This window comes from Protopterus annectens, chromosome 6.part1 (assembly GCF_019279795.1).
Source record: "Protopterus annectens isolate FY-2018-M chromosome 6.part1, PAN1.0, whole genome shotgun sequence".
Lineage (NCBI taxonomy): Eukaryota > Metazoa > Chordata > Ceratodontiformes > Protopteridae > Protopterus > Protopterus annectens.
In genome coordinates, this window is record NC_056738.1 from 385,009,313 (window position 1) to 385,034,665 (window position 25,353).

General features: G+C 40.9%; 1 protein-coding gene across 4 annotated transcripts in view; it reads left to right on the forward strand.

The window, feature by feature from the left end:
• DPF2 (double PHD fingers 2) overlaps positions 1-25,353 on the forward strand; it is a 779,856-nt gene that overhangs the window by 117,287 nt on the left and 637,216 nt on the right. For 2 of the 4 annotated variants that reach the window (XM_044075795.1, XM_044075796.1), the window contains exon 4: positions 13,716-13,927. In XM_044075795.1, coding sequence (XP_043931730.1) covers positions 13,716-13,927 — 212 coding nt within the window. The remainder of the gene's footprint in view (positions 1-13,715; positions 13,928-25,353) is intronic. The other 2 variants (XM_044075797.1, XM_044075798.1) reach the window with 1 other exon arrangement.

The following is a 25,353-nucleotide window of genomic DNA, read 5'->3' on the forward strand; positions in this document are numbered from 1 at the left end:
ACATCTGGCTTATTTAATAATAATGTTGAACTCTCTGGGATACACAGTCAACAAAAAGAAATCAAGACTAATACCCTCTCGGAAGATAATTTTCCTGGGTGCCAACTTGGACACAAACACCCAGATGGCCTACCTCACGCCAGAGAAGCAGGGGTAACTAACTCAATACTTCAGAACACTAGCAAATTGCACCAGGCTGACTGCAAGGAAAATCCTGCAGGCTCTGGGATTCATGGCATCTTGCATCTTACTAATCCCATGTGCAAAGCTGCATATGAGGAAACTTCAGTGGTACCTGAAAAACCTATGGTCTCAACACAGCCACAGTTTGGAAACAATAATACCACTAATTCCATGTCTGCAAAAGGAATTTCTGTGGTGGGCTTAAGCATGCCAAACAAACACAGGTCTTCCATTCAGCAAGCCTCAAGCAAATCAAGTCATCACAACAGACGCCTCGGACTACGCCTGGGGGCGCACATGACAGATCGGTGCATTCAGGGCAAATGGTCCCAAAAAGAAAAGCACCTTCACATCAATCAAAAGGAAATGCTAGCAGTAATAAATGCTATTATAGCTTTCAAAGACCTTCTGCAACCAGGTCAACTATTGATAAGAACGGACAACACCACAGTTATGTGGTACATAAACAAACAGGGAGGAACACATTCATACCCCTATGCAGACTGGCCATGTCACTTTGGAACATGGCCATGGACTTACAAATCGAACTACAAGCACAGTACTTGCCAGGCAAGGAAAACACGCTGGCAGACAACCTAAGCAGAAATATGACAGATCCACACGAATGGAAGTTGCATCCAAAAGTTTTACAGAAATAATCCAAGCATGGGGAAGGCCAGACATAGATCTCTTTGCCTCCCACAAAAATCACCAATTGACAAAATTCTGTTCAAGGATTTTCCATCCAAAGGCCTGGAGAGTGGACGCTCTCTTTCAGTTGGACATCAATGACAGTTTATGCCTTCCCACCTCTTCCTCTGCTGCCCAAAGTTCTATTGAAAACCAGAGCAGACAGACCAAAGATGATTCTCATTGCTCCAGACTGGCCAAGACAACACTGGTACCCACTCTTGAGGAGCCTGACGCATTCTCCACCATGGACCCTGCCTCTAATGCCTCTTCTCCTGACTCAGCACAGCTTCAAAACTCTTCACAGCCAGCTAAAAACACTCAATCTAGCCGCATGGAAGATTCCTTAGCATCACAACAGACCCTACTCTCCAAGGAGGTGCAGGATGTCATTTTGGAGGCCAGGAGGCCGTCAACTAGAAAAGCTTACTCCGCAAAATGGAAAAGGTTTGTGTCTGGAATGAGAAAAAGGGCCAGGATCCTGGAAAACTGAATTTACCTCAAATACTACAGTATCTAGCTGAGCTGCTAAGCAATGGACTTTCATTCTCCTCCATCAAAATCCATGCCTCAGTCATTTCTGCAGAATACAACACTGATCCACCCTTATTCTTTCACCCTCTCTTAAGACAGTTCCTCAGAGGGGCTAAGAATCTAAGACCCCCAAGGAAACAACCAATACCTGCTTGGGATCTCAATTTTATTCTGGAAAAACTGACCTTGCCTCCTTTTGAGCCAGCTGCCTCATCAGATTTGCAATATTTGTCCTGGAAAACAGCTTTCCTTCTGGCTATTACCTCAGCTCGTAGAGTCTCAGAACTACAAGCTCTCATGGCTGTGCAGCCTTTTATCATCTTCCATCAGGACAGAGTTTCCTTACGAACCAACCCGTCCTTTATGCCTAAAGTGGTATCCAGGGTAGCTTTGAATCAGGCCATACATTTACCTACCTTTTATCCTAATCCTCAAAACAAAGGGGAGAGATTACTACATTCCTTGGACATCCACAGACAACTGCGTTATTATTTGGACAGAACAAAGCCTTTCAGAAAATCAGAACAGCTCTTTGTGTCCTATGCTGTAGGAGCTCAAGGAAAGCCAATTTCCAAACAGACAATCTCAAAATGGATAGCCCACTGCATACGCTTTTGCTATTCTTTTCATGGCAAAACTGTACCTACAGGCATCAGATCTCACTCTACCAGGGCTACAGCTACCTCTGCAGCTTTCCTCAGAGGAGTTCCTACCAAAGATATTTTGGAAGCAGCCACTTGGAGTTCTGTGCATACCTTCTCCAAGTACTACAACCTACCATTATACTCCAAAACTAGAGCAGGCTTTGCCACTGCAGTCTTGCAGGGCATCCTGGCTTCTCCTAGTTCCACCTAGTGCCTACCACCCCTTTCTTGGCTTTGGGATTCTACCCATCTGTTATGACTGCAGCTGTATGCACGATGAACATAGTACAGTTTTGTACCTACCATAAATGTAGATGTTCGAGTGCTAATACAGCTGCAGTCCAGGTTTCCCTCCCTCCTTCCCCTCTTGGGACAGGCCTATTGGCTAACACCTCCTCATACAACTTGATTGGGGTATTCATTTATGGTGTATTTGCTTGCAACTACTGTATTTTGATTATATTGCATTTTTTTTTACACAAATTTATGTATTGCCTTCCTTCTGGGGGCATCTGACATCTGGGGCAAGAAAAACTGAAGAAAATGGTGTCGGCTGGTTACTTTATACCCCTGTCGCACTGACGTCAGGGAAGAAGCGACTACAACTGACGCCGACCGAGGACCCGCCTGACGGCAGGAGAACCCATCTGTTATGACTGCAGCTGTATTAGCACTCTAACATCTACATTTATGGTAGGTACAAAATTGTACTTTCCCGGGATCAGTGCTGGCTCCCCCTTTGTGGAGTGGGATAACTGTTGCTGTGCGCCATTCAGTGGGCACAAAGCCTGATGCGAGGCTATTATTGAACATGGTGCTTAAGTGGGGAGCCAGTTCGTTCTGAAGTTCGTGTAAAACTCAGCCTGGGATGTTGTCCGGTCCCATGGATGCTGTGCTTTTGGCTTTAGAGTGTGCAGCTTTTACCTGCGTAGTTGTGATTACAGGGACTCTGCATTCTTCCTGTATAGATATGGGCCCTTTAGGGGTTGAGAGGGGGGTAAAGTTAGCACTGAACCTATCTGCCAGGATGTTGGGAATATCAGTTGGTTCTGTAATTTTCTTGCCTTTGTGCTGTAACTCAGAGCAGATCTGGGTGCTGCCATCTAGATTCTTGACATAGCTATAGAATGCCTTGTGGTTGTCCTTAGATTTAGTGGCAATTTTGTTTTCGTAGCTAGCTTTGGAGGATCTTATAAGGGATCTCAGGTTCTTACTGAGGCTGACCAGGGAGCTCTTCCACTCATGGGATTTTACTCTCTCTTGCAACAGTTTCTTCCTTCTGTTGTACAGTTTGTTTATGGCAGGGGACCAGCAGATTGGCTTCCTTTTTTTGGAGGATAGTGTCTTGGTTCTGTTTGGGATAGCACGATCCATGCACTCATGTAAGTGCTTATAAAGTGCATTTGTGTAGGATTCAGTAGTTGTAACTGTATTGTCCATCTGCATGGGTGTCATGATGTTCACCACTTCTGTCTTAAGAAGCATGAAGTTGGCTTTGAAGAAATTTTTTACTGTGGTTTCCTTAATGGGGGGTGGGAGCGGGGTGTGGATATCAAGGGTGATAAGCTTATGTTCAAGTCGCTACTCATTATTTACAGTGTGTGTCTGACTCTGTTAATACATCAAGGGCTGTGGCCAGTGGTACTGTTTTAAGGATGTTTACATGGCTGCATTCCCAGAACCACCTCAGTGCTAAAAATGTGATTTTAAATTTTCCTTTGGCTAGAGATTGTTTTTGGCTCCTCTGTTGCAAAGGTGATCAAAACGTGTGATGAAAGGAGTAAGCTTTATGGCTTCTGTAAGATTTTTCAGCCTTCCTTTTTAAAGTTTTTCACGGGGTTCTTCAACTTCTTATCCAGTTTTGGTAAGAAACAAAATAAACAGTCTTAGCAATATACAGGTAAACAGACATTTTCAAGAGGGCTCCAAGAAAAATAGTGGAAACTCCTAAAATTAAGGACTGTCCAATACTTCAGAATGGTTATTTAAGTGACCTTGTACTCCCCTCCCATCCGGGCAGTCTGTTTTTTTCTTCGAAAAGTCTGAATCTCCACCTTGCTCTCTGGCAAGATATAGTTTCAAACAAATGGAGACTGCAAAATCATTTGTCAGTGTTATAGATGGCAGTGGGAGAAAAGTTCTCCTTTACAGGGGATGATCACTGATCCTCCAGAGCAGACTCTCTTGTTTCCACCTGTCCTTCATCACATGCTGTCCAGGGAGTGATAGAAATGTTTCCCCCTTCCCAGATGGGAAAGAGGTTTTATTCAATGAATTTTTTTTTTTTTAGTGCCAAAGAAAGAAACTTGGAGGCCAGTTCTGGATCTTTCTTTCATAAACCTGGAATGGTGCCTAAATTCAAAATGATGTCTCTTTTCAACCTGTTGCTTTTTATTCCTCTTACAAATTTCCTTGTAACATTCGATTTAAAAGAGGATTGTCATCACAGTCCTATTCAACCAGACATCAGGCGTTTCTTAAGGTTTTGTGTGTCTGAATCATATTATCAGTTCTCTGCCTACCCTTTGGACCATCCTCTGCACCAAGAGTGTTTACAAACTGTCAGGGTCCAGTTATAGCTCATTGCATGCCACAGTATATCCACATTATTCATTATTTACAAGACTTGCATATCTTCGCAGAGTCTCAGGAATCTTTCACTTTTGAGTGAGTGTTTTCTTACACAAGCTGGGATCTCAAGTCAGCATTTAGAAGTTTTCACTCCATCTCACAGGATTGTGTTTCTGGGATGTCAACTAGACATCACAGTTCAAAGAGCTTTTCTACCACAGGAAAAATAGATCTATATCTAGATCTGTTTCTGTGGGTTTCCACTTGGATTTTGGTCACTGCAAGAGAATACCTCAATATTTTGGGTCTCTTGGCTTCTATGGTTGTTATGATTGGCATGACTCCATATGAGAAAGATACAGTGGTATTTGAAGTTTCTTTGGTCCCAGCACCAACACCCCTTACATTTTCAGAATCCAGCGCTGGGATTTGTCAGAAGGGAAATCTTAACGAAAATAACAGGTATTCCTAAATCCAAGTGTCCCCTTCTCCCTTCCTTTTCCAAAGTAGTCAATAACCAGAGATGCCTCAGACTTTGCTTGGAGAACAGTTTCAGGAGGTATAAAAGTGCAAGGTGTGTAGTACACCAGACAGATGCAAGCATATTAATGTAGACGTGATGCTTTGTCTGATCAAGGCATTTCACTATTTTACAGAAGATACCACAGTAAAGTAGTACCTCAACAAGCAAGGGGGAAACCAGGTTGTAACCACCTTTGCAGGCCAGTCACGTTAGCTTGGGATATGATTTCACAGCACATTCTAAATTTATACAGGCAACCTACATTCCATCACTGCAAAATTGTCTGGCAGATAAGCTGAGCAAGACAAGGGCAGACCCCCATGAATGGAAACTAGATCAAAGAGTCTTCCAAGATGTAATCTAGCTGTGGAGTATTCTTCAGGTAGACATCTTTGTCTCTGCTCTGAACAATCATCTGGCAAGATTCTTCTCCAGGACTCCATGCAAGAAGACCTATGCCTTTTCTTTTCCTTGGACAAGGATGTTCCTGTATGCTTTTCAACCCTTTCCACTAATATCGAGGGTACTTCTGAAGATTCAGAAGGGATCACCTAAAAATCATTGTGGTGAGTCCCTTCTTTCCCAGGCAACCTTTGATGTCCTGTTTATATCACTGTTGCAGTATTCTTCACCTTGGGGAGCTTCTGCCAAGGATAGCCAAACGTCTGACCTAAAGGTTAGATCTTGTATGCACTGTACATCACACGTATGCTTCCCATACAGGACAATGGGGCATAAAGGTTATGTATGGACGCAGTTATCCAGAACTTCTTTGCTGCCAGTCCATTTGCCATCATTGCTCTTTGATCTGAACTCCCTTTGCTGTGCTGAATACCTAGCTGTCAAGTAAGTGCTATGTTTTTTAACCTTTGGTTGTTTTTCTTTGATTATCTGGAGTTCATGTCTTCCAAGAAGGGAACATGTCAGTGTGGGAGGCAGATTCTCCATAAGAATCCTCACTGTCTCTCTTGTTTGGGTGCTTCCCTTGACCATACCTCCTGTGGTACTCGTAATGTGTTTGTGCCTAAGACTGTTAAAAGTTGGGCTGTCTTTCCTGGCCATCTATCTCGAGAACCAGAGACTTGAACAGTAAGTCCAGGGTAGCATGATGGAATCTATTAACTCCAAAACACTTCCGTTAAGCAAGAAGGCCAAGAAATCTTGGCTAGATTGTTTGTCTGTCCAACCTCTACCAGAATTCTGTCTAGAAGCAAGTGGTAGCTCTGTAGGCTGTTTGGTATCGACTTTGGATTCCTCCGCTGCAACCCCATGGGAGGCTGATTTGGATCCTTCCTTTCGTACATCCTCTGAGGCTTTGCAGGTGTCTGATCTGGACATCATGGGGGAGCTATGGTTAATTATCTCAAGGAACCTTAGAGTCTGCAGATTCTGGTTAGGGAAGAGGTTTTGGCTATTCTTATTGAATTCCATCAGGGTTCAGAAATACCAGTGTTGGTTAGGGCTGATGTCCCTATCAAGAAACAGGGCTAAACATTCTTCTGTACAGCCTAAGGACCTTCAAAGGGAATGGCAGGAGTTTACTCGGGTCCTGTTTAATGCCTTAATGGCCCTGAATCCTCCTCACAGGTTTTCTGTGTCTATTCCCCCCTGGACTTCAAGTCCTTCCAAAAGGCCTAGTGAAGATGAGTCCTCTGATGAGAATTCAGAGTCTGATGAAGGCTCCTTGTTTTACTCTTGTCAGAGGCCTTCTCCTTTGGCTCTGAAGGAGTCCATTAACCCAGAATCTCCTTTTAGAGGAGTTGTCTTTTGTGGGCACAGTAGCCAGAGTGATGGAATATTTTAAGTGAGATTCCTCTCAGTTGTCTGATATCCAGAAGAAGTATTATGAGTTGTTTCAGGTGAACACCCCTAAACTTCTGCAGTAACTTCTGTGTTGTCTGCTTTGACACCTTTATAGCTCCCCTAAGGCTCTTGATTCTCAGCCCTCTGCTCCAAAGAAACCTGATAGGCTCTGTAAGATTCCTGAAGATTGTGAATTCCTATTTGTATCGTTCTGCTGACCCTGCTGTGGTGTTTATCTCCTCTGACAAGCCTTCTAAGCTTTTGTCCTCTTCAAGCTTCTGTCTTCGGAGAAGGATAGTAGGGTAGTGGATATGATTGGAAATAATGTCTACACTGCTTCTGCTTTGGCCTTAGGGCCATCAATTACTAGATCTACATGACCAGATGTGTTCTGGCCTTGATTGCCCAGGCTTGTCATGTTATTTCTGACCTCCCTGATTCTGAAGGCAACTATTTGCTTTTTCTGTTTTGGGTTCTTTCTCTCAGGTGGCTCACCACTCTGTCAAGTGAGTTGTGATGCTGCTGATGCCTCTTCCAGAGCTGCTGCATTTAGGTTTGTCATGAAGCATTACTCTTGGCTTCATTTGCTGTCATTATCTGAATACATTAAAGCAAAGTTGCTGGATGCTCCTTTGAATAATAAGAATCTCTTTGCGACTGCTACTACTGATATGCTTGTCTCTTCAAGAAAAAAGGTAAAGATGTGCAGAGCCTTAAATATGTTTGTGTCCCCTATCCCTAAGATCCGGAGGAACTATCCCACTAGTTCTGCTTTTGTTCGCAAGCAGCCTCATCAGGCCACTAAAGGCAGGAAGGGTGGTAGAGGGACTTCTCCTGCAAAGTCGTCTTAGGCTCCTGTAGCTCAGAAGCATTTTTCTAATGAGCCTGCTTCTGTTTGACAGTCCCCCTCCCCCCAAACCTTGGCCAGCTTCCCTTGTTCCTTTGGCTTTCATATCACTTCAGATCCTTGGGTTCTGTCCATCATCCAGCAGGGTTACTTCATGTTGTGGAAGTGTCTTCCTCCTTTCTTTAGGGATTCCTCACCCTCCTCTAAAGCAGTTTCCTCATTTCTCAGAGATTCTTGTGTTCCTTGTGGACCAGGGCACTATTCAGCCTGTCCCTCCTTTCCAAGTGGGGAAGGGATTTTACTCCAGAATGTTCCTGGTTCCATGAGAGGTTTCACTTGGAGACTTGTTTTGGATCTCTCCTTGCTCAACACCTTTCTTAGGTTTTCTTCTTTTTGGATGCTTTCTCTTCAAACCCGGTATCCTCTGTTTGCTGCCTTAGGCTTCACTGGCATTCTTGGATCTGAAGGATGCTTACATTCATATTTCTATTCATCCTCTTTTCAGGAAGGTTTTAAGTTTCTCTGCTTTGCCCTTGGCCTCTCTACTACCTCAAGGGTATTCACAAAATTCCTTGTTTCTGTAATTAACTTTTCCATATTAAGACAACACAGTGATTCAGTCACCTTCTCCAGTATGCCTGTTACAGGATGTGGAGTTCACCATATCTGTCCCAAAGTCTGGGGTTCACTATCAATTTCCAAAAGTCTGTCCTGACTTCCTGTCATGATCATGTGTATTTGGGCTGCAGGATTCAGACCATGCCAATGTCTGCCTCTTTTCCACTTCCAAAGGTTTTGTCCTTGACAGCTTTGTTTCAGTCTCTTCTTTCTCTGACTACCATTCCAGCCAGAGAGTTTCTTCGGGGCCTAGGATTCATGGTCTGTTCTCAGACTGCAAATGCAGAAGCTTCAATGGTACCTCAAGTCAGTTTGGCATGCTCTGGATTTCAGTGTCTCTACTTCCTGGTCTCAAGCAGGAGTTCAAGTGGTAGATTCAGAAGCTTGCCCTCATAGGTTCATAGCTTCATAGGTGTTTACTAGGCTAACGACCACAAGGGCCTTTTCAAGCTTGGCCATGCATACCAAATCTCTAACGAGTTCAGATACCCTTGGTAAGTGTAAGCATGGGCCTGGGAGATGAACCATTTGTAGGTTACCTGTGTCCATGAGAGGCATAGGTGCTAATACAGGGATGAATTCCCGGTTTCCCATCCAAATGTCCAAGTTGCACTTGAATTGGGTTAGGGAGGAACTCTGCTTCACATGGATGGGGAGCCTGTTCTATAGACATTGTGGTTTCTGGGATACATACTTATCTCTCCAGCAAGTCCTATTAATACCACAGACAAGGTTTAAGTCTTTAGAATGGGTAATTCTGGTGCTGTTTGTTTTGTGGATATGCAGGAGGTCCATCAGAGTGGGGTCTGACAGTGCACTGTATGCCAGGCATAGATCTCCCCTCAAAAACCTGTAGGAGATGGACAACCCAGGCCTACCTTATCAGCCTCCTGTTCCTTCTCAAGAACTGTTCAATGCCTTGGACATGAGGTAGGGGGCTTCCTGTGCTCACCTGAAAGTTTGAGGTCTCTGACCCCCCCCCCCATCAGAAGTCAGAACATGTCAGCATCAAAGAGATGAGAGCTCCGATTCTGGCCCCTTTAGGCTTTTCACCCCGTGTTCTCTCCGTCCCGTGAAGGTGTAGCCAGACAACTACAGGGTGCTATGATATGCCAACAAGCAGGGGGGGGGGTCATAACGTCTTGCTTTCCTTGCATGTTGGCTCTTAAGGCCTGGGATCTCTATCAGTTATCAGCTAACTCTTCAGGCAGTGTATATTTTTTCAGAGCACAGTCTAGTGGCAGACTTCTTGAGCAGGTCCAAAACACAGGCTTACGAGTGGGTGCTTCACAGTAATGTGTTTCTTGTTAAGGTAGATCTTTTTGCCTCCCCTCTAAACAGACAGCTCCCTCTCTCCAGTTCCAGAGAGCCATGCCATCTGGCATGGAAGATGGATGCCCTTTCTTTTCCTTGGAAGGGATGTTTCTGTAGGCCTTCTCTCCCCTTCCTCCACTTCCAAGAGTCATGCAGAAGGTTCAGCTGGACTCCCCAAAAATCTTGCTAGTGACTCCTTTTTGAACAAGACAGCACTGGTTCCCCCTCTTAATGCATCTGGCCAGGGGCGATCACCATAATTTACCTCACCAGTTGGACTTTCTAACACAGGACAAGGAGGTCAGTCATCAATCCTCACTTGTCCACTCTTCAACTGACACTGTAGATGATAGAGTTTTTATCACCTTTAGGCACTTTTTTCCTGAGGATATGCTCAGGGTTTTACAGGAGGCAAGAAACCTGTAACCAGAAAGCCTTATAGGTCCAAATGTAAAAGATTTTCTATCTGGTGCCATGCTAAGAGCCAGGACCCTTTTTCAGTGGGAGTCCCTCTGGTTCTGTCCTATTTGTATAAGTTGCTCCAGTCTTGCTTGGCCTATTCTTCTGTAAAGGCCCATTTATCAGCTATTTGTACTTGTCTGCCCTTGAATTCTCATTTGGTTTCTTACTTTGGGATCAAATTGTTGTTAAAGGAGTCCTGCATCTTGGCCCCCCCCCCCCCCCCCCGCCCCAAGGAAACCTATTCCTCCTCCTTGGGACCTAAATTTTGCTTTGGGAAAAATTGACTTGCTTCTTTTGAGCCTGCAGTTTCAGCTTACCTGCAACACTGTACCCAGAAGACTGTCTTACTGTTTGTTCTTCCCCTCTGAGGGTTTCTGAGCTTCAAGCCCTTGTGGCCATTTCTCCTTTTATGTTTTTACACAGATATAGTGTTTCTTAATCCTTTTATCCCAGGTTTGTTAATGAGATGTCCTTGAATCAGGTAGCACAACTCCCTTCCTTTTTTCTCGGTCTGCTAGTGAGAGGGTCCTGCATACTTTGGATTTGCACAGATACTTGGGGTATTATTTGGATAAAACTAAGGCCATTCATAAGTCTAACCAACTTTTTCTTTTCATCCCAGGACATTGTGTTTGGCTGTTTCTAAGCAAGTCCTGTTCTTTTCATGAGCTCATTCCACTAGAGCTGTTGCCTCACCTGGTGCTTTCTTCAATGGTTTGGACACCAGTTCCATCCTTGAAGCTACTACGTGCGTCTTCAGTGCATACCTTTGCTAAACATTATAAACTGGATATTGTTTCTAGGGCCAGAGTAGATTTTGCTAGGGCTGTCCTGCATTGTTTTGTTGAGGGTTCTTCCTAGTCTTCCACCTTCCACTCCTTTTCTTGAACTCTCCCTAAAGTGAAAAATACTGCAACAGTGATGTAGACGGACATAGAACAGTTGTGTAAAAATCTTACCATAACAGTAGATGTCATTCTCTTCACTGTTGCAGTATTCATTCCCTCCCTCCCATCCTCTTTTTTTTTTCTTGTGTTTTAATTCAGTTACGCTTCTGGCCAAGGGTCCCCGTTTTCCATCTGCATTTTCTCCTGGATGTGCATTGCCACTTCTCTCCTATAGAGACTGTTCTAGTCTGGAGCAATTCAGTTCTGGGTAACTGCATCTGTATGTCACCTTTATGCCATGTGTGTGATGAACGGTGCATACAAGATCTAAAGGCCAGATGTTGGGTTATCGTAGGCAGGAGATGCCTAAGGTGAAGAGAAGGACATCCCACCAGTGAAGAGAGGGACATGTACTGTTGCTGTAAGATTTTACAGAACTGTACTTTGTCCCTTCTTTTACAAATGGGCAGGGGCAGTTACCACAAGCTCCCTTGCAGGCAGGTGTCCTGTTCTTGTGTGAGTAAATCCAGTCATGCTTGAATGATGGTTTCTTAATTCCCTTCAGGTACCTGTTTACTGAGGACATGCACCAGGTACTAATGGAGACTAGAATGCTTGCTACTAGAAAACCACGTATTAGCAAATGGGGGAAAGGTTTTCTCATCGGTGCCAACAGCATAATCAGTACCCATTCAGAGCTAATTTCTCTGGTCTCACAATATTTGTATGAGTTACTATCCTTTGGCATTTCTTACTCCTCTGTCAGGGTTCATTAATAGGCCATTTCAGCATGTCTGCTGTCAGCCCACGTATCTTCCCTTTCAATTCATTTTCATGCCAAAACATCTATGAAAGGATTTTTGTTGTATAAGGAGCCTTAAAGAAAACAAGTGGCCCTTCTTTGTGATCTTAATTTTGTATTTGATAAGCTAATACTTGAGCTATTTGAACCAGCTAACTTGGCTGACTTGAAGTTCTGAACATGGAGAACAGTTTTACTGATTACTCTGACCTCTGCAAGTAGGGTATCTGAGTTGCAATCTGTTATGGTGTTTCAACTCTATCTTATTTTCCACAGGGACAGGGTTTCTTTGAGAACTAATCCCTTCTTTTATGCCTAAAGTGTTATCCAACTTTACTTTAAGCCAAACTATCAGTCTTCCCCTTTTCTTTCATGAACCTAAAAAATGAGAGAGAGAGAAGATACTTTGTACCTTGGATGTTCACAGACAACTTGTGTACTATCTTGCCAGAACTAAATCTTTCAGATCTTCGAATCAGTTGTTGATTTCTTTTGGATATCCACAGACAATTCAGGTACAATCATCAGATCAGTTTTTCAATTCTTTTGAAGATAAAAAGATGTGATTACCCAGGTCAAATCAGACTATTTCAAAGTGATTGTCTAAGGCTATTACCTTTTGTTATACTCTGCACAGCAGAACTACTACCTTGCTTCATCTGTGCCTTCTTGAAAATGGTTGGATTTTAGAAGCATTCTAAAAGCTGTAGCTCATTCCTCTGCATGTACTTTTACTAAGCACTATAAACTTGATTCCTTCTCTAGATCTAGAGCAGACTCTGCAAGGACCATTCTCCAGAGAATCCTGGATTTTTCTCCTTCCACCTTCCAAATGTAATAAGCTAGGGTAATCTACCCATGTAGCTAAGGCTACTGGAGCTGTGATCAAAATGATGAACACAGTACAGTTGTATAAGTGGACTTACCTTAATAGTATATGTTCGAATGATCACTGCTGCAGTAGCCACTCCCTCCCTCCATCCCCCTTGTTTTTTGGTGTGGTGTTTATGCTAAGGTGTGGTTATTTTTTGTTCTTCCTAGCATTGCCTTTTCAAGGCTCTGCCTCCCTGTCTCTGACAGGAAAGCTACAAAGGATTTGGCACCCAAACGTGTCGTTTAGTCAGCTTAGTTTCAGCTGCCTGACAGGTTGGTAGAGTGGATTGGTCTCTGAAGATTTGGAAACTGGATGGCTGTTATGTCCTTGGCAGGATATAACCCATGTAGCAAAGGCTACTGTAGTAGTGATCATTTGAATATCTACTATTATGGAAAGTGTACTTGCATAACTGTACCGTAGTGGGGTAAGTTACTGGAAAGGTTAGTATGAAATCATATAAATATTGGAGCGAGTCTAGAGAGTGGTAGTGGAAGTTATGCTGGTATGCATTTGAAGTAGTTTTTCTATTACTTGAAAGTGGTAGAAGTGATGGAAACCTTTAAATATTAGAAAGAAAAGGCCATTTTAAGAAATATGTCAAAAAGTTTGCTAAAGGTCATAACCTGTATTGTTTAGTTACACTGTATGGTTGTCATTCTTTTAGAGTGGGTTAAGAAGTGGAGTATGCAGTGACCAAAGCCAGTTTGTGTGACGGGACTTATGGCATTGGCAGGAAAATAAAATGTGGGACTCGAGTGGAGTATTACTTAAAAGAATGGTAAATGAGAGAAAAGAACAGTAATGAGATGAGAATAGTCCGTGGTGTAAGCCAGTATCTCTGGATTACTATGTAGTTGATGTAATGGACCATTTAGGCAACCTGTTTCATATGTACATGTACATTTTATATTACTTTATTTTACTAATCTTTTTTTTAACTGCTCTTTTTTTTTTCTGAAGATCTTGAGCAGAGCCTAAAGAAAGAAGGCCTGGTTCCTCCTGATGGTAGCACTTTAGAAGCTCTCCTGAGAAGTGACTCACTAGAGAAGCGTAGTACCCAGGACTCAAGGGATGAAGACAGCCTGAGCGACTTTTCTGTCAGCAGTGGCAGGGCTCGGAAGGTACAGCAGAAAGACGGCGTTCAGTCATATGTTGCAAGAGGGAGCTTTATGGTAAAACATAGAACCTAGTTACCACAGTCTCCTTATAGACACCCCAAGATCCTATAGTTTGTATGTTGGTCTCTCTTGTGTTTCCAAGTCTTTCTTTCCTGGGGTTGGGAGCATGCCTTTCTTCCTAACATTAGTTAGTGTAGAAGATATCACATTTTACATTTTGTCTTCCCCTCTCCTTTATTAGTAGATCATAGCAGTTACCCTTCCAAATAACCTAGGCATGTGTTATTAACATCAGTTTCCAAGTCCTTATTTACTGATTGGGAGAGAAAAAACATGCCAAATCTATTACGTGTTTTGACTAGTTATGCTGTATTTCAGTCCTTTTATTGCAAGAATGTAGAGCATACCAGCCTGTATGAATTGGATAATGCACTGCCTTTGTATTATGTCTTATTCATATTCCGGTAACTATTAAGCATTCTATTACACAGATCACATATTTTGTAATGCTTCTTTGTTACCCAGCTAATTCTGCTAATCTTTGGCTGATTGTCCCTGTAACACTGTTATGAATGCTCTAGGAGTTTCTTACTGGATGATCCCAGAAGTAACCCTTTTATGAAGTGGTCCTCCTGATTTTCTTAGGGGGCTGAACATTATGTGAAGACTGATAAATGGTGAAGCATAGCTGTTCAATGTCTCTAACTACAGAAGTGATTATTTGCAGTGATGTCATTGTGCAGCATGCATACATTTGTACGTTTCACACTGAACGTCTGTCAGACCCCTTTTCATTTTGTTGTAAGCTCCAAGGCCCCTTAGTGGAGGTTGCACAGTTTTTAATATTCCCATCACCTGTCAATGTGATGGCTGCCAGCTGCTTCACTTCATCTTCCCTCCCAGGCTGATTTTTTTTCCCCAGCACATCATTTCTGTCTCCAAACTCATGTCACCCGTAGGATGTTCGAATACTTTGATTTGTGTTACCAGGCCTGTATGTTTCCAGATGTCATATCTGCTCCATATAGTTTGTAAATTTTCAAAGGCTGACATTAAGCCATGTGATAACACTTCAAAAGACATTGGTTGGTATGTGCTTTAAAGATCTATTAGCTTAGCCTTTTTTTCATATCTTATGAAGTGTAAAGCCGTAAGATGTTATCCATCACTTTTACTTCTGCAGCTCCCGAGAGTAGATTTACAACCAGATTACAAAGAGGACTTTCCCATTGCCTCAGAGCACCCTCTACCTGTACTGGACGTTTATCATTTACACAGGTCATGCAGAGTAGATTTCTCAACTCAGTCTGGAAAACAAAATATATTTATGTACAATATAGTTATGTAGAAGTAGTGGAAGCATATTAAAGTCTTAACTTCTGTGAACGTGTTGTTCATAGGTTGGTACTAGGCTGTCAGCCCTAGGGCCTATGCAAGCCTAGCCATAACAATTCCCTGGCTATTTCTTCCCACAATATTTATTTCCCTGGACCTCTGTCTGTATAGTATATATGTATACTTTCTGTTGGCATTTGCTAAATAGTTTTTACTTAGTGTTGCATCTGTGTTCAGGCAGCACCTTGTTTTGCCCATTTGTCTGTCTTTGGCATGATGGCTCTCAGCAGTTGGGCTTTGCGAAGCCCTGCCATAAATCTGTAATGTTCTTTAAAAAGTCCAGTTTTCCTCTAGCAGGTTTAGTTCAGGGCTCATCTGTGCTCTTGCACCATAATCACAATAACATATCTTTGTGAGTGATAAAATTACAGAGAAAGTTCAAAAAAGAAATACCTGTTTTGTAGCCAAATGTGAAAATTCTTTACAAGTTTGCCTGCCTGAGCTCACAATCATTGAGTGTGATAGTTTTACTGCTACTCATAATGACATGCTATTAAACAAACTTGCTAAGCAGAGTCAGTGTACTAGTATACATTTTGATGTGTTAGTATACCAACATAGAATCTGGAAGCATATTGCAGAAATGTTAATCCTGGTGTTGTGTGGGGGAGCTAACTGTAGCACTAAATCATTACATCTGGGTTAATTCCCACCTACCTTGTTTCATTCTGGCCAGGGTTTTTACCAGCAGTCCTTTACTGTAACTGTGAAGACTGGTACTGGACTTAACACCAGCATGCCAAGGATTATGGTGCACAAAGTGGCATCACTACAAGTTTGCTTCATTTCTTGATACTCTGTGAGTCCTGGGCTCCTGATGACTGTACAAATGCCACTACTCTGACTGTTGGTAGTGTAAAATGGTTATGCTGAAAATCAATTTGAGTGAGCTGAAAGCAGAGTTTTGCAGTTGAGCAGGATCTTCCCCCCACTTGTAAATACTACCGTCCTGGACACAAAACAGTGGGGAAGGTGCAGATATGTAGCTGGTTGGAAGTGATTTTCGGTCTGGCATTTTTTTCATTGTCTGTACTTGTAAAAGTTACATTTAAACAGTTTAAACATTCTCTATTTTGCACCAGACTAATTTTGTTTTGAGCAGTAACTCATGGCACATTAACATCAGTTTTCTTAGCTGCTACCAGTGTTGGTATGTTGGTGTCTAGTGAAGTCAGATAGACATGGAATTTCAAAACTAATAGTCACATGGGTCTCCCTTGAGAGCACTTGAACCAGAGGCATTAAGGGTGAAAGAAATTTTTCCCTTGGAGTCTGTTATACTTGCATTTTTAGTTCAGTAGTTCAAGTAGTACTATGTTAGAGCCTTTTAGCCAAATATAACACAGACTCCGTTACAGAAGTAAAAGTTTTAGAACCCACCTAGGTATCTAGAATTTTTTAAAGAGCCATAAAGAATTAGATTTTATACTTCTACTAACTTGTTCCACAGGTACACCATTGATTGTGATAAATATCTAGATCTCAGTGCTGTTATACATATATCCAGATCTTAGTGCCATTATACATATATCTGCTCGATATGTGTAAGCTAACTCATTTGGTAGGTCTACTTGAATCCAGTGACTTAATATTTAACAGTATGCAAAGTTCTTCATTTAGTAGAGCTCAGTATGCTTAGCACAACCTGGCATGTACCTGTAACTAATGGGGAAAAAGACCAAGACTGTCTAGCCCTGATTAATATGAATTGCCACTGATGTCTGGAATTCTCTCTCTGAACTTACTCTGGATTCTTTCTAGTAATAATAGATATCTTGTACTGTATGAACAAAGTAAGATATTCTGTTCTGTGTTCAGGTAAACACATGCTGTAAACAGTTTGGATGACCCAAATGGTATTCACTGAGGTCTTTTGGATCTATAATTTTTCAAAGATTGGGGAAGGGGGTACAGGTTCAGTATTAATCTGAGATTACATTTATTGTGGTTCCTAAGTTGTTGCAACAAGACTTTTTTTTTTTTACCATACTGCAGAATAATTTTATAGTAGTTTAGTCAACAGGCATGTGAGATTTCTTTAGACTTACATTACTGTATGTATAGAACACAGTATTGTGAAAGAACACAGTATTGTAAAACTCTAATCTTAAGATTAATTGTAAAAATCCTTTCTTCTTATGACAGAGTTGTTGACCTTACAGATTGGATACGCTGTCCTTTTCTCTTAATATAGATAGTTTGTTTTCTTTTATAACTTTCATTTTAGTGCAAATATATAGAATTGCTAGCAACTGGATAGCTCAAATATATGCAGTGCATACTTTTTTCAGTTACACAGATTTATGAGTTTACAAGGCAAATATTGCATTATAATTTAAGAACTACTAGTTACATTTTAATTTTTTTTCTTTACCACTGGAAGCAAATTCTGTGTAATTGCTTAAAGGTTGTGAAACAAATGGGCCTGCTTTGCAGTTTTAAAGTTTAATGGATCCTATGTAGTCAACTGTAGACATTTCTGATGATACTTGGTGGACGGTTGGCAGTCCATTACATTAAGTTTAGTCTTAATGTGCATCACATTCTCCTGGTGTGAGGTATGTACTCCAGTAACCCCAGTCTTTAAATATACTGCTTTACGGTCACACCAACTTGCAGAAATGGAATTTCATGCCTTTCTTTTGCTGTTATCTCTGCTAATTGGAGTATAGGGCCAGAGCTTCACACAGGGGTTGTAGGGGCCTGTGCTCCCTGCAAAGCACTTTTAATACTCTTTAGACATTTCCTTTTACTGTGGTGGTCAGATGGAGTGGTGAATCAGCATGTTCAGTAGATCAGGGGCCAGACACTTTGTGTGCAGTAACATCAGATAGAAACTAAGTAATGTATACATTTGCTTGTCTATTAATATCTATGGCTTTAGCTATTAGTTTAATAACTACTTAGCTCTCAAGATACCTTTGTTATGGTGGACTTGGTGCAATTTACTGTCTGCTTCTAGTGTCTGTATTTCCAGCAAAATGAGAAATTAGTTGCTGTGCTGGATAAAGTAAGAGTTCATATCCTTTTTTTGCAGGTGAAAGTGTCATATTGTCATTTTGCATCATAGCCTTAAACTTCTACTGCCAAGGAAATGTTCAACATTACAGTAGCATGGATGTTTTACTTGGCCAAGTAAAAAAATTGGTTCACAGTAGTTAAATTCACTATCCCTCAGACATATTCATATGTCAGGAGATGTTAATTCTGCAGTAGGAATTGCATTATTTAATATGTAATTTAGCTATATTTTACTTAAATTATTTCCAGACAGCACTCCCCGAGCTACAGATCCAGATGGGCATAATGGATAAGATGGTTACCTTATAGACAAAAAGTGCAGAGTTTGATTCTCACATGGGGTAATTGGCTAGAGTTAAAATGGCCCATAAGGGGACTTGGCCTAGTACTAATCTTTGACCATATGAACGTATTTGCTTGTACAAACTGTGCCTATTGGGGTGAGTGCTTTGTGGGAAGGCATGTTAATATCACTTAACAAAGTGCGTGTTTCTAAGTAAAGCAATAAGATTGTTACAGGGTTTTATGGTCCTGTAAGAGAAAAACATACCATAATAAATAGGCATGCCTTTTTCTTTTCTCAGTAGAATTCATAAGTACAGTATTATTTGGAACAGATTCTGCTTTTTTCTCTTTGCAAAGGCAGACTCCATAAGTATTTGGACTACATTTTTGCATTCAGAGTACATATATAATTGCATTTATCTTACCATCAGTCATTTTTTTGTGTTTCGTTGCTATTTATCTGAAGTTAAAGCTATTACACATTAGGGCATTTTTATAGTCTGCATTGCTTTTTGGTTTCCCTGTTGGGCCTAGGTGTTTTTGGTTTGCTCCATTCCTCCCTATTCTTGTTTTGGTTTTATATTTGGAGGCTTTTGATCTACCTGCCCATGCTGTATATAGCTGTCTGTAGAAGCTCCTCCCAGTCTAATCCCCTCTGCTCATATTACTGATTACTGACTGACAAAACTGGGAAGACCCTCCCCTTAAACTGTTAGTGTACTTTGAAATTGCCTTGAAGTTTGTGTGTTCCTCTTTGCTGTCTTGTCTGCTTTTGAATTGCATTTCAGTTACTTGTATTGATTAACTCTGGTGCCTTTTCACTTGTAGCTTACTAAAGTGTGTTTTTACATTAGGAAGATTGGGACTGCTAGTCTAGTGGCAGTAGAAATGTGGTCTGTTCTGTCCAAGTTGGGAAGTGCACAGGGAGGCTTAAATTGAGAATTACTTGTTGTAGCTAATTATTTGATTTGTTTCCATTACCCTTTTCACTTTTGCCTATCTGAAGTGTGTTTTTTTCACATTTAAGAAGGCTGGGACTGCAATTCTAGTGGGAGTAGAAAGGTAGCATGCTCTGTCCAACTTGGGAAACGCACAAGGGAGCTTTAAGTGACAATTACTTGTTGTAGCTAGTTGGTACCTTTTCACCTTTGGTGTACCAAAAAGTGTTTTTATATTAAGAACACTAGGGCTGCTGTTCTAGTGGCAGCGGTAAAGTAGTCCAGTCAGTCGGGTTGGGAGACAGATAAGAAGACTTAAAGTGCAGTTGTTTCTTCAGTCAGAGAGCTTTTTAGGAACTTAGCTGGGTGTTAATCTGCACTTGAGAGCTACTTTTCTTGTGCTTTTACATTAAGACGTTCTAGGATCATCGATCTTGTGGCAGAAGGTATTTACATGATCTCTTTGAGTTGAGAGGCAGTCTATGGAGCTTAAAGTGCAGAGGGCACAAGTTAGTTTTCAACTTTCTGTGTCTGCTATTAATTAGGTGTGTTTTTTTGGATCTGTTCTCCACTCAGTGGTAGTTAGCAGTACCCTGTATAGTAGCAAACCTAGAGAACTAGTACTTAGAACTTTCAAAAATCCACATACTACATCCTTCATAGATACCACTCCCCTCACACAAACACACACACAGGCCTTCTTATGCTGAGGCACTTGAAAGAAACCTCTCTGAACATCAGTGGCCTCCTAAGCAGTCAAACTGCAACACTTATCCTCTGCAATCACTAAAGCACACACCAAAAGCAATGCTTAGCACTACACACAAGTGTATACCCAATGATCCCCCAAGAGCAAAACACACAAGAGAAGCAAACACTTTACCTGGTACTCTTGTCATAGGAAATTCTGTTGTATGACATACAGACACTCCTCTCACCAGAATGGGAAAGGAAAAGAAAACGGTTAGTTGCCTATATGGAGCTAGGATCCGCAGTATAACGCACGCTCTCTGGTCACTGCACCACAGATACCAGTATGACTTTATCATAGTGGGTAAATGACCTGAGGTGTACCTTACTGGATTTTATAAGAAGAGGCATTATAGATCTTTCTGAATAGGTGTCACAGTTGGGTAAATGCTTTGCATTGTGCAGCATTCTACCTTCACCAAGGATTATGCCACAGTACTAACAGAAAATGGCCGATTTCATTAATTGGCTATGTTTTTGATGCCATAGGAATCCAGTATCTATCAGCATGGGAAGACATGGTTAACAGACCATTGCTTTGGAAGGGATGGTCTCCACCTGTCTATCCTCCGCTTTCAGATATTTGCTAAAACTTTATCCATTCCCTTACAGCTTTTTTAGTCAATGCCAAAATGACAAAACTAACAACAAAGCAAAAAAAAAAAAATACAAACCTTAAGGTGGTGCTGCTTCAATTCTGGGAGCCTAAACAAGAAACTCCACACTGTACAAGCTCTCCTTTCTGTGGAGAATGTAGACGTCTGTGCTGTTACCGAGATTTGATTTAAAGCCGCCAGAAGTACTCTGGCAATGGAAGGCTACATTGCTTTTCACATATTAAGACCAACAGCAGCACAGACAGGGGATAAATCTGGACGTGTCTCAATCGGTGTTAGCAAATACAATGCTAGATTGGTTAAATTTGATGATGCCTTGGTTCATCCATGTTCACGTCTCCATAGATATGGTTCCCTACAATGTAGTGGCCAGCTACAGGTCAAACTGTGTGACCAATGAAGCTCACTAACTTTTGCCTAGACTTACTAGAGGTGCTCACCATCCAACCAAGTACCCTATTCATGGGAGACTTTAACTTCCCCCCTATATGCTAGGGAACTTCATCAATACAAACACCCTGGACCAGATAGTGGCCTCTCCAGCCAGAGGCCGAAACATATTAAACCTAGTACTCACCAACATGGGAGAACGTTGCCCCACCAGGTCATACTTTCATTGGTGAAGTTGGTTCACAACGCTATCCTCTTAACTGAGAGTTTAACAAAATTCATGGCTTCCCCAATCCCTGAGAACACTACTACCTATGCAGAATTATTTACAGAACCCCTGTACAAACATGTAAATGGCTGCATTGAGGCAACTGTACCTACAAGAGGTTAGCCCAGATCTACCACCAAAAACAAACCACATTGGTGGAATCCTTACATTAACAGGCTGTATAACAAAAGAAAAAAGATGTGGTCAAAAATCAGAAAGAGCCACTCTCATAGGGACGAGCTCTCTGATTCAACTAAATGAAAACTTGAGGTTTAATTAAGTCCAGCAAGGCCAATTACGAGGTCAGGATAGCCTCCCAGGCTAAAGACAGTCGCAAGACCTTCAGCTGTGTCAAGAATCTTAAAGGTAATACTCGGCAGTGTGCAGAACGTTTGTGGTAAATGGCACAACCTTCACTAGCCAGGTGAGGGGTCCAGATGGAGAGAGAATAAAATTAACAAAAGAAAAGTATTGCTGGAATTTAATTAATCCTCAAGTCTTGGTGATTACCTTCATGAGGTGGGTGCTGTTTTTAACAAAATCTCATCAAGAAAACACTGATAAACGGACTGTATTTTATAATAAGGTCTGATGAAGTTTAACACTGTTTTAAACGAAAGTGCTTACTTTTTATTGTTTTTACGCCATTAAAGTGTTTACATTTTAACTTTTTGGCGATTTATAATTGGATTTTTAAGAAGAGTGGCTTTGGGTCCAGGCAACAGCTTTTGTTTGGTCTATTTAGACTGTATTTTGTATAGCATGCATCATGGACAGAGGTAGATTAAAAAATAAAGACTGTAATTGGGTACAAAAGTCCCAGGATAAAAAAGTACCTAATCCTGGTAGGCTCACTGGTATCAGGACTGGGAAAAATGACAGTGTGGAATCCTCAAAACACGGAAATATTCCTACAATGGGGCTAGGCCAGGCCCAGGGGGAGAATGGCCCCTGTTGTAGAAGGAAGTAGCAGTCCACAAAAGTCACAAAAACTGATAGGCCAAAAAAGAGCCATACAGATGATAAAGTGGACTATTGAGGATAAGAAAGAAATGATGTATTGTTACTGTTATGCAAGAAGCCCAGAATTTCCAGATAAAAGATGTACAAAAAGATTGAGAGAAATTAGAGGAAAAATACTTCCACTAGAAAAACTGTCAGAAGCTTCAAATAAAAATGTGTTCATTAACGCATCAAATCTATGAAAAATGCTATATAGACCAAGAAACCTTGTGCTGTTTGGCAAAAGAAGTGACTGAGGAAGTGCGAAAATTTAAAGAACAAAACTTAGACATGTTTGAAGGGTGTAAAAAAGAAATATAGACATGGGGAAAAAACAGATCTGATATGGTTCATTATTTATGAAAAGGAGAAAGCCAGATTAATCAACACAAAAAGGCAGCCCCAAAGATATTGAGAGAGAAATACAGGCAAAGGCATCCAGATATGGAAAATTTCACAAAAAAAAGATCACAAAGAGGGAATGTAGAACAGAAGATTAGTAAAGTAGAAGTTGAAAAAAAAATAGAAGCTTAAGGTATGGAATATTTACAAAGGGAAAGGTTCACTGTAGAAAGTTAACCCAGGTTATATCACAGCATGATGGAACAACTAGTCCCCAACGCAAGAAGAAACGAGGAGCAGGATACATCTGAAGAAGCAATATGGATGTGGGAAAGAAAAAGAGATTTAATATGGTGCAGTATTTATGCAAAGGAGAAAGCAAAACTAATCAGTGCAAAAAGAGCAGCACCAAAGATATTTGAAGAGAAATGCAGACAAAGACATATGTATATGGAAAATTTTACAATGTAAAAAATAAAACCAAGAGGAAAAGTAGAAAAGATGATTAGTAATTGAGAAGTTAAAGAAGAAACTGAAGTTATAGATTACCTGCAAAGTGAAGGATTTAGGGTAGAAAATGCAACTCTGATAACACAACAGGAGAGAGCAGTGAACATCCAAATTATCCAAATTAAGGATAAACCAGTGGAACAGGAAGCATCTAATCAATTGACATATGAAAATACTTTGCAGCCTCCCATAGGAAACCAGTACAAACATCCAGTTGGTACAGCAAGGGAAAGAACAGGAAACTGTGGCAACTCTGACACAATGTCATGGAGCGATAGTCCAATGAGTTCCCATACGAAAGAGCAATGGATGACTTGCGGTGAAACTGAAGAGAATGTGGCACTGGAAGATGCTCTGCTACTTTCTATAGAATGCCCGCAGGAAATGAGGAACAAAGAATGTGCCCTCTGTTTAGAAGAAAATGATCTAAGAGAATAATTGCTTGATTTAACAGAGATGGAAAGACATATCAAGATCAGTGAAAGAAGTAGACTGCAGAAAGTCAATAAAACCCAAAGAATTAGATTGATAAAACAAATGAACATAGTAATTAGAACTGTCCACAGAGATTCATGCGATATAACCGAAGTAAATAGGATACATTACTCTGCAACCAAATTAATAACCGATAAAATCCTACCACAAGAACACAGGGTAGTAAGTGAAAGGACTGGGGAGAAGTCCGATGCTATCATGGACGTATCAAATAGAGAAAACTATAAAGCAATTAAGAATAAGTGTCACTGTTAGAGGAGTTTAGAAGAGAGAATAGATCAACAAAAATACTCAAAAAGACGTAATGAAAGCAATGCCCAGTATTGTAATGGATCAGGATTTATCCTGCACTGCCAGAGATAATAAAAATAACACAGAAAGAAGAACTTGGAAGATGCACAGATAAATATGAAGGAAAAGTACAAAATAAGGAATTTATTGATGACCCAAAAAAGTTTTTTAGAGAATTTGGAAGCAAGGTAAAAGGAATTTGAAAGTCCAGCAATGAAAGAATAAATAGATACTTTATGGAAAAATATATTTGTGAAGATCCTGTCGAGCTTAACAAAGATGTTAAATGGATAGAAGAAGTAAAAGAAAGAAGTTCAAATGTGCAAGCATGTAGAATAAATAGATATTTTGGGAAAATATTTAAGATCCTGTGGAACTTAACAAAGATGCTAAATGGATAGAAGAAGTAAAAGGAAGAAGTTTAAATGTACAGGATATGAAATGGGATGAAGTAACGGCCAGAGAGATTGAAAACATTTAAGAAAAGCCTCTAATTGGAAAACCCCAGGCCTAGATGCAATACCTAACTTCTGGCTAAAAGTATTAACATATTTGCTGTAAGATTTAGCCATGAGTAAGAACTGTTTATGTGCGCACCTCGAACAGACACCAGCCTGGCTAACAGGAAAAACAATGCTGCTACTTAAGAGTGAACCCGCAGGCTACTGTAAAAACTATAGACCAATAACTTGCCTTCCGATGACAGGTAAACTATACACTAAAATTGATGCCAACAGACTTTGTAATCATTTAGAAGAAAACTCAAATTATCGCAATAGAACAAATGAGTAATGAAAGAAAGTCATATGGAACAAAGGATCATTTGTTAAAGTCAATAGTGGAGAACTGTAAAAAGGGGAAGAATCTAAGTATGGCATGGATAGACTACAAAAAAGCATTTGACAGTATCCCCCATCCATGGATAAAAGAGTGCTTAAAAATGTATAAGATGCACGCTACACTGATAATCACAGCGACCATGAAACAGTGGCAGACCACTTTGTAGTTAAGCCATGATAAAGGACAAATTATTATTCCAGGGATAAAAATTCAAAGGGGGATATTCCAGGGGGACTCTCACTGCTGCTCTTTTGCCCTACCCTTAACCCATTAAGCTGTCTGCTTAACAGATTAGGTCATGGGTATAATTTGGCTTGCAGATGGCAACAAAGTGTA